The sequence below is a fragment of the Ixodes scapularis genome, unplaced genomic scaffold (genome assembly GCF_016920785.2).
Source record: "Ixodes scapularis isolate PalLabHiFi unplaced genomic scaffold, ASM1692078v2 PGA_scaffold13__105_contigs__length_92229423, whole genome shotgun sequence".
In the NCBI taxonomy this organism is placed as follows: domain Eukaryota; kingdom Metazoa; phylum Arthropoda; class Arachnida; order Ixodida; family Ixodidae; genus Ixodes; species Ixodes scapularis.
The window spans coordinates 64,974,900-64,984,640 of NW_024609839.1; the positions used below are offsets into that span (position 1 = coordinate 64,974,900).

The following is a 9,741-nucleotide window of genomic DNA, read 5'->3' on the forward strand; positions in this document are numbered from 1 at the left end:
GCAGAAAGCGAGGGAGGAGAAGGAGACTATAGCGCGCGGGAACGTCAGAACATCTGAGTGGAATGATTAGTGGGATTTACTGACAAATGCAGCTAGCGCAAAGCTAGCTGCGTTTGTTAGTAATGTGTGTGTACAAGACTGACAAGGCTCCCCAAACCTTTTGAGACAATTTTTTTTTTTTATTATTATTATTAGATACATAAAAAGACGAAGAGGTTAACCAAATGACGCTGGATTGCTACCGTCGTGCTCGGGAAGGGGGGAGAAGGACAAATAAAAAACAGATATGTACAAAAAGGAATTAAAAATCGTGAGTGTACGAGAACTAATAAATATATAAAATAAAAGTCACATATCAAATGAGTCATAAAAATGAGTCAAAACATATCCGTCCTCAGAGGAAACAGCGAACGAAAAAAATAGGCACATAAGCTATGTCCATTTTTCTTTCTTGTTTTCATTTTTAATGTGCGCTGTCTAGCCTCATTGCATGTTGCTGATTTTAATGTGCAAGCTAAGGTCAGCATCCATAACCGCTTGCTTTGTTTGTTTGTTCATTTGTTTGTTTGTTTATTGAGGATGTTCACCAACAGCAGTGGTGTATCACAATGCATACCAAAACAAAATATGAAACATTTAAACACTATATACAGAAAACAAACTGAACAAAGTAAAAATTCACATATCCTATGACTATGCTTCGCTTGCCGTAATGAGTGTAATTGTCAATGAGTTCTTCACAGCCTGTGAAATCCACTGCCGATGGTGGCCGGTGTCGCCATCGAGTTGATGAATCCAATGGACGTGTTTCCTCTGACCGGAGGCCGCCGTGACGCGTGTGGCACCTGCTGGACTGCAGCAGCAGCTGCGGCTGCCGCTTCCTGGAACAAGACCGAACACAGAGAGCACTCACTGAGCAATTAAACTTGCTTTCTTACCTCGTACAATAGACCGATCTTACCAAGCGTTCCACGCATGCGTGACGCCGCCATAACTGTAGTTAGTAGGAGGCAGACGCCAGTTAACGAGACATCTCATGCTGCCTCGTGGTCTGCTCGCGCAGACCTCCAGCAGGGTTGTCGCGCGTGCAGAAAGACTAAAGCTCTCACGATGCATATCGGCAGCGGTGGCGTACTCAAACTAGCTGGTGAGATCGGTCTATTGTGATTCCATCGAAAGGATTATGTGAGTCACCCTAAAATGAACGCTGAACTACCCCCGAAAAAATGTTTTAAAGTGATTGATAGAACACGTTTGCAAAAAAAAAAAAAAAAAAAAAAAAATACTTGTAAAAGAAATGTTTAGCGCAGTAATTAGGTCGCGAGACTCAATATAACTAACTCGACGGGGTTCCATTTGGTGCTTCTCTTTAGGGATGATGTGCCCAAATACAGGCGCTTCCCCGAATCGTTCTTCAGTGAAAGTAACTCTCGTAACCTCAATACTGCTGTACTTTCTTTTTCTCCTTTTTAAAAGTAACTGCTTTTTTTTTTTTTACGCGTGTGTTTTATATAGGTACTTAAAACTATTTTGTGCGAGTCCACCGTTTCGATGAACAATTCCGAAAGACTTGTTTTTCAAGTGTAGACGTGCCAAGGTGTTACAAATGTTCCTTACTCAAACTGTATCTCGCGGCGTAAATATTGCGCTTTTTTTTTTTCAGAGAAAATTTATTTTGTGGCAAACGTGTTCAATCATGGCACTTAACAAAAAAAAAACAACCTTAATGGGTTGTATTTTTTATTTAATTAACGGTGAGGCACTTTTGACAAAGAAAATAGTTATTTTCTTATTTCAAGACTACCTCCGAGTTGTTTTTCTTTTTCCTTTCAAGCACGGTGCTGCAAATTGAATTGCTGGTATCGGGGCCGGCTCGAAAGGGGCTGGCAACACCTGCGTTGAGTTGTTTGAAGCTGCAGCAGCCAATCCAGAAATAACGCAATATTTTCAAGTGAGACCCTCTGCTTCTTTTATAATGATGATAGATAAACACGAGATTTAACTCGTTTCAGATTTGCAATGATGCGGTTTTGCTATTAAAAACTTATTTCGGCAACGTCAGTCAGTGGTTTCAACGCCATTTAAAAATATAAAAATACGTCTTTAACGTGCTCCTCCTTGTCTGAATAGTGATTCGTTGAGCGAGCAATCGATTCAATTCACTAGAGTTTGCATGAAGATCTTTGTTATAGTCTAGCGGATCGGGTCGGATTTGATTCGATGAGACAGGCTTGCGAATCGATGTGTTTTGGATGGGCCGATTCGACGCACTAAATCGATTACATGCGCTACCGTGAGATTCGCGCAAACGCAACCTACGCAAAATGTGAACCATGCACACGTTGTACGTGCTCCCACGGAGACGTAGCCCCGGGCATGACTGCATGCTCGCAAATAACTAGCTATTTTACGCCACGGTCAGGCCGCAGCTACACCGCTCACACATCACACAAAAGTCACGGCGTTCGCTGCAACATGACGACAGAAGTACCTGCGAACACTCGCAAAGCCTGTTCGAAGCATGTTGGCTTCGTGTAACATGTATACTTCTAACATGTCTGCAAGCAATCTTAAAAGCGTGAGCATTTATTGCGCCGATGCATGCAGCCGTATTTCGTTTGAACGGTCGTGGTTTTGACCTGGACTGGGCTTCATATACTTCGTTTGGCCTTAGGTCCGAGCGCGGCAGATCTTATGAGTCGAAAAGCCAATCAAACAGCGAAAGAGGCACAACGTCGTAGCGTGCTCTCTGCAGTTGACAGGACTAGCGGGTATTTGCCGTCTCTCTCTGGGTGCTCCTCCGCCGGCTAGTCCTATCAAGCGCAGAGAGCACGCCATGACGTTGCGCTTTTTGAGCTATTTGATTAGCCCTTCGGCTCGTAACGTCGTCGGCGCTCGGACATAAGGTGAAATGAAGTATAGTTACGTGAGGCGCCGTTTCTACCGTCCTCTTTAACTCCGTTTGTTCCTTCGCTACCTCCACTCTCCCTTTTACAAGAAGGAAAGAGACTTCTGGCACGCTTCCTGTGACGCGCCGAGGGAGCGAGAGAGGAGGGGATCGAGCGGAACGTGGCGGTGGCACAACGTATGCGCGACAACGTAAAACCGAGTCGCAGCGTCGCCGCCGTTTGCGCGAAACTGCCGACAAACGCGAGGAAAAATTGGCCCTCCGAATACAATAGTATGCGGACCACGTTTCGAGGTTGGAATTCCCATCCTTCCGTGAGTCGTAATCCCCGCGCTAAATGCTAACGGATTTAGTTGAGAATAATCGTAGCGGTACAAAGCAGCGATTTCGGCCTCATTTTTTGTACAATCAACGAGGCAAGGCCGTCACACAAAGAAGAAACACGCATTAGACATGTATCTGCAGACTGTCTTTTGTATGGAGTGTTATCAGTAAGACCACGGCTTTAGACGAAGCTGCAGGGCTAACTTTCCAGCGCACACGACGCCAACAACGCTGCGTTAAAGAAGGTACAAGTCCCTCCACTCACCTTTCGCCTCCCGCTCATGGTCCAGCAGCAGCATCCAAACGCGGCGACGCAAATGACGCCGATGGCCACGCCCAGCGCAGTGGCGATGATGTTCCCAGTTGGGGTGTGGTCGAAACCGCCGCTAAGGCCTAGGGGGCATGCATGAAGACACCGTCAGTCACCTTCCCCAGTCAGTGAGGTCAGAGACAACGCTTTCTATGTAAGCAGAAATTGAGGGAGGGGAGGAAACGAGGGGGGACGTCGGAACGCGGAGCCTTAGCCTGCTCTATGCTGACAAAGCCTGGCAATTCGACGACGGAGCCATGAGTGCCCGGTCCCAGATTTGGAGCGCGAGGATTTGGTAGCACAGAGCATCAAAAAGCCATTTCTCGGGGAGCCTGGACGTCAGCGTGCAGCTTTTGCAGCAGCGAGGACCGGAAACACACTTGTTCGCTCGGGAGAAGTGTGTTTCGGCGTCTCGCCGCAGCGGGGCGCCAGTCACGTGGCTATCCTTTCATCCGTTGTCCCCCGCTCCACCTTTTCCATTTCGGCGGCCGCTTCTCGTGGCGATCTGCCAGGCTTTGCCAGTATGTAGGAGGTTATGGCCGGGCTCTGGTTGTAATGGTTAAATTGTTAGGCAATAGACCTAAAGCAACCTGCCTTTGCCTCCACTGCAGTAGGACGCGAAACACTGGTGTCGGGCGTTTGGCGTTCGAGTTCGAACGCGTTCGACCAGTGCAGTCGAGAGAGAGGCGGCTAGCTTTACGCCTACCCCCTAATCGTTCCAACCAGAGCTCGGCGTTCTATCGTCCACTCTTGTCTTCTCCCCTCCCCCAGTTTCTACCCGCATAGTCACTTTAAGAAATGCTAGAGGTGGCGGGATCCGAGTATTTCACGGTCGCGCTGCATTCAATGAGATTGTCGCCATTTGCCAATAAGAACGCCGAAAAATGAACTACGAAGCGTGAAGCAAGAACACAACAAGCCACGCCTTGCGTATATTAAAATGTCCGCAACTATCAGAAATTTCGGGCATCTACTTTCCCCGCATAGCGCTTGTTACGGCCAATGGATGTATTCTACGGATTGGAGCTCGGCGAATGACGAGGCCAAGATACGCCGACATCTAAAAGAATCTGCGCTGTGACACTGAGCATTACGTATAGCAGGTAAAACGTCCAAGCTCGGTTTCAACGCGCAGACCGCTTTTTATGTCTAAACGTACTCTCCGTCAGTGTTGTACGGAACGGCGTTCCAAGGAACGATGTTTCTGCAACACGTTTCGTTTCTGGGGGAACGGAGGAACGACACCGTTAAATCTTCCATCCGTGAAACTGAAACGGAAACTCGTTACATTTTTTTTTTTTTTTAGGAAAAAACAAAAAAACGGCATCATCTTTTTTTTTTTTGTCTATTTATCTGCAATAAGGAGAGCAAGTCGTCCGCTTTTCGCGCAGGGGTTGCGGTCACGTCATAGTGACGCCGAGTTCTGATTGGCTTTGATTGGAAGGATAGTGGGTAGACCCCCATGCTAGATGCCTTGAGGTCTACCCACTATTTTTTTTTTGTATCAGCCAATAAAAGTGTGGCGTTCTGACGTCATCACAATCCCTGTGCAAGAGGCAGACAAACTTGCGCTTCGCATAGACTCCTTACAAAATCGAAGCTATTCTGGCGACGTAGTTCCGTGCAAAGCATCTTGGGTCCCTTTTTGGTTAAAGTTTCGGTTTTGATTTGCCAATCTTAATTCACGACATCCCGCCATGAGCAAATACAGTGCACTGCATTTTTGCATATGTGACTTTCGTTAAACCTATGGCGTTGCCTACCAATACGGATAGAATGCCAGGGCACGTTTCATGGGGCTCCTGGCGTACCAGTAGAGTTTGTGCGCAGGTACACAAAGAAAGAAGAATTCTGGGCTGATCATCTTGTTTCACAGTCTCAATGTCCTTCACCCTAAAAAAACCTGGTCGTAAAAAACTCTTAGGGGTTCTTCGGCTTGTCCATGTTTTAAGAAGAATACTAACAGAAAACCAACGAGCACCAGGGGCGCTTGAGTGCAGCCAGCGACTGCAATCCAGCGTTGTAAACACGGTCGCCGAGCGCATACATCACAGAGGAAATGCTGGGGAAAGGGTAGCTGTCTCGTAGCGACACATCGTTAAGCCGCGTGTAATACGGACAGAGTATGGCTCTTCCGTCTGTTTTCGTAGGGAGAACAACAGAACAGTCAGACTCTCTGGATTACAGGCGGCTTAACGATGTGTCGCTACGAGACAGCTATACCCTTTCCCCAGCACTTCCTCTGTGATGTACGCGCTTGGTAACGCGACCGTGTTTACAACGCTGGATCGCAGTCGCTGGCTGCACTCAAGCGCCGCCGGTGCTCACTGGTTTGCTGTTAGTATTCTTCGTCGTCTCGTCCATGTCCAATTAAATGTAGTTTCTTGTTGTTGGAACCGTTGGCTCCGTGTTATTCCTGCGGTTCGGGTATGCAACAAGGCAAACCGACCACAATGGCGCCCAACGTGGGGCATGCTACCCACTCGTAGGAGTTCCACGTGGCTTGGTTCCTTCTTCCGGTAAGCTTTTTTCCCGCTCCCCGTGTTATCCCTCCGGGTCGGGTATGCAGCAAGGCAAACAGGCCATCAACGGTACTTCAAAGAAAAGCCTATAAAAGGTCCTTTAAAACTGATTTTTGAAACAAAATTGTTCTTCATCGCCTAATTGCCTTTCTAGTGCGCCAGGGTGCGTTAATGCTTGAGGCAAAACCGTTCTTCACGAGCTGAAAGGGTTGACGAAAGTAATCCCTGGAGAAGGGGAACAAGAGGGACAAAGGACAAACATTCTTGTCCAGCTCGCTTGCACCTTTGCATTTAATTGCATTATAATTATAAGCTGAAAGGGTTCTTGGGGCGTCAAAACAACTTTTATAAACAAACTTTTTTATTTTTTTTTTGTTAGAGTGAGGCTTTTAAAATGATTCGTGGCCCGGGAGAGCCATGCTGCATTCTGGACTGGTAGCCAGGCTGCTAGAAAGGTATGGGGAACGGCAAACCTTGATCCTAGTCCTTGCTAAATCTAGGCAGGTACGTGTACATGGCCACTGGAGGTCCGTGTCTCAGCGGGGCCCTCACGAAGATTTTGAGTGTAATGCTAGCGAGTGGCGACTTTATCTCAATCCTGTGCTGAGATGCACTACTTCGTAAAACGGGGCAATCGAAATTGAAGCCATGCCAGTCGTTTTTATGTACAAATAGGTCCCATAATGTAACGCGCGCAGTGTTTCATACAGAGATTTTTGGAAGTAGTCTATTGTGCCGGAACTTAGTAAACATCTAGTTTTTTTTTTGTTTTTTTTATTTTTTTATGGATTGTTTGATTTTTTTACTTCAATGAATGGGGAAGTAAGTGTCCCAGAGATAGCCGAAAGCAAAGAATTGGAACAAACGTAATCGTGGTGGCTCGACACATTGTCCAATGTGGATATTTTCACTTCCATGGTATATTTTATCCTCAGATGATCCAGCACAAAATTTTATTTAAATACGCAAACGCAACGTTCACGTAACGACACGTCTCAATCATAGAATTGTAACGAGAACGCGTTCTTTTCGAACCGAACTCATTCCAAGGTTGAGGAGGGGCGAGCTTTCGTTTCTGTCTCAAATTGCCGAGCACCCTTCGTTGATTGCAGCGATCATGGCTCTCCCCAAGGGCTTTGAGGAGAAATAGACTCACCAGGTATTTTAGCGTGCACGACGGTGACGCTGGTTTTCTAATTGATTAGGCGCAAATCATTCGCCGATGGAATAACAAGCTTGTATGCGCATATGCGCAGTGTGAAAACGCGCTCGTATATGCTTTAGATTTCGTAAAAGATGAGAGACCAGCGTACTCACAGCGAACGAATCCGTTCTCGGTGTTGCAGTGCACGTTTTGGAAGCCAGATTGGACAAGGCAGCTTCTCAAGCTCTCCTCGGTTCGCTGTGTGGGCAGTTCCCTCGCGAACCGTAGTAGATGCGCATTTCTCGGCTCGTTGGCCTCGGAGAGTGGCGTTGAATTTCCCAAGGTCAGGACGGCCGAGGCGGCGCTGACGAGCAGGTACAATTTCCGAATGCTCATCATGGCCTGCGAGCGACAGAGGTGGGTGGATGCAGCCAGAGTACTCTGTCGGCAGTTCCAACCATATGTTCGTATATAAAATGTCGACCCCCCCCCCCCTCGTTCCGGAAAAAAAAAATATTTTTTGATGAAAAAAAGAAAACACACTGTAAACTTATTGGGGGGACACCCTGCATATTCCGCCCACGTACCACGCGCTGCAATAATGCTTAAACTCTTAAGCCGAGGTCACACTGCCAATACATCGCATACAAGAGACAGCCTGGAGACAGTGGCCGAGGCCTTCCTTGTATAACGGTCACATCGGTAGTACAAAGGCTGTCTGCAAACATGATCCGAACATACATGTGCATGAATCAAAGATGCTGCGAACATGCATGAGCATATCCTTCATCTACACTGACAAATCCTGGCAGATCGCCACGAAAAGCGGCCGCGGAAAGGGAAGAGGTAGAGCGGCACGGTGGCAACAGATGAGAGGGAAGACATGTAACGGGCGCCCCGCTGCGGCGAGGCGCCAAAAAACAATTGTCCCGAGCGATGGAATCTCCGTTCGTGCTTCTCGCATTCCTCGGGCTACCGCTTCTTTTCTCGTCGGGTTTGAAAACCATGTTTCGGGTCCTCGCCGCTGCAAAAGCTGTGCGCTGACGTCCAGGTTCCCCGAGAAATGTTCTGTGCTACCAGATCCTCGCGCTCCAAATCTGCGACCGGGCACCCTGATGGCTTCGTCGTCGAACTGCCAGGCTGTGTGAGTATAGAGGAAGCTATGGCATGAGGCGCGTCCGCAAAACATTCTGCCATCACGTCTGTAGCGAACGCCGTGTCTAGTTGTATGGTGTGTGTGTGTGTGAGCAGATGTATGAGATAGCCGAGGAGCGCGTCACGCTCTACTGCACACGCACAGTGAACACTCTCGAGTCTAAAATGAGCGGATGTTCGTCCCGCTAAATTTGGCGGACGTTGTATGTGTGGCAGCGTGACGTCAGACGTCACGCTGAATTCCCGCTAAAAGCGGAAGGAAAAAAACTACCCGCTAAATTTAGATGCGCGATTGTTACGTCCCGTGTCATGCCGTGACGTCACGGGAGGTCGTGGTGACGCAGTGTCACGCGACACTCTGAGTCACGGTGAACACGTGGCACTGTGATTCCTCGATAAATGAAGCGGAACCCTCATCTCACTAAATTCGGCGGCCCACAACCTACAAACACACGCCTCGACAATTCGCCTCGGAGCCTCGCCAATCAGGGCTATCAACATAAAATGCTTCGCAAATTCAGATAACGTCACCTATAAGCTATAACTAAACTCAATTCAAAAGAACGTGGCGTCAAAACTAGAGCGATACTTAATTATTAGGGAGTTTTAGTAGACCGTGTCTCCCGCTCCGCTAGCCCTCCGCTACGAGGAAACCGCCACTGCGCCTGCGCGCCGATGGCCTTGACTGTAGAGTTCCGGGTAGCGGAGGGGCTCAGCGGAGCGGGAAACACGGTCTACTAAAACTCGCTATTATGCAACACCTTATACGGTAAGTGTGGGAACGTAAAGAAACACCAACATTCACAATGTATCGAACAAAACGTAGATATCTCTTGAGGGGGGGCGGGGGGGGGGGGGGGGGGGGGGGTCAGGTGTTGGTAAGCGTATCATATGTTTAAGAACCCCCCCCCCCCCTTTCCCGTTTCCACGCCCTAAATTTTTACACATGCAGTATTCAAGAAGGGAGTCAGGGTATCCCCCCCCCCCGCCCCCCCCCCCCCCCCCCCCCCCGCTATGAATCCGCCCCTCTATATAGTTTCACAGAGATTTTCGCGCCCCGTACAAAAATTATCGGTGCTCACTCACGACTTTCAAGAGCTGTATCAATGCTTGCGAACCGCTGAGTCGACGTCCGTCATCACCGACTCTTGGGTAGGTCCGACCACTTGTCGCTCCAGCGGCTACCCCAACGATCCGCTCCCCCGGCCGCTTCGGTATCCCCTTAATTGTCTCCCAGTCCTTCTGATACGACGTTCGAGCCTCGCTCCGATTTTGAAGTACGCGCGCGCTCTCCACGTCGCCCGAACCCCTCCAGTGTTTTCGAACGCTCTCTCCACGACGCTTGCCCCCCCTTGCCGTCGACTTGCGTAACCACGCA

General features: G+C 48.5%; 1 protein-coding gene across 1 annotated transcript; it reads right to left on the minus strand.

Moving 5' to 3' along the window:
* Positions 1–515: 515 nt before the first annotated feature.
* Positions 516–9,671, minus strand: LOC115309674. The gene is made up of 4 exons (XM_040206239.3): positions 9,450–9,671; positions 7,382–7,610; positions 3,498–3,625; positions 516–881 (listed from the first exon to the last, which is right to left on the minus strand). Exons 2-4 carry the CDS (start codon positions 7,605–7,607, stop codon positions 738–740), a joined length of 498 nt encoding a protein of 165 aa, XP_040062173.1. The 5' UTR covers positions 7,608–7,610; positions 9,450–9,671; the 3' UTR covers positions 516–737.
* Between the last annotated feature and the right edge of the window lie 70 nt (positions 9,672–9,741).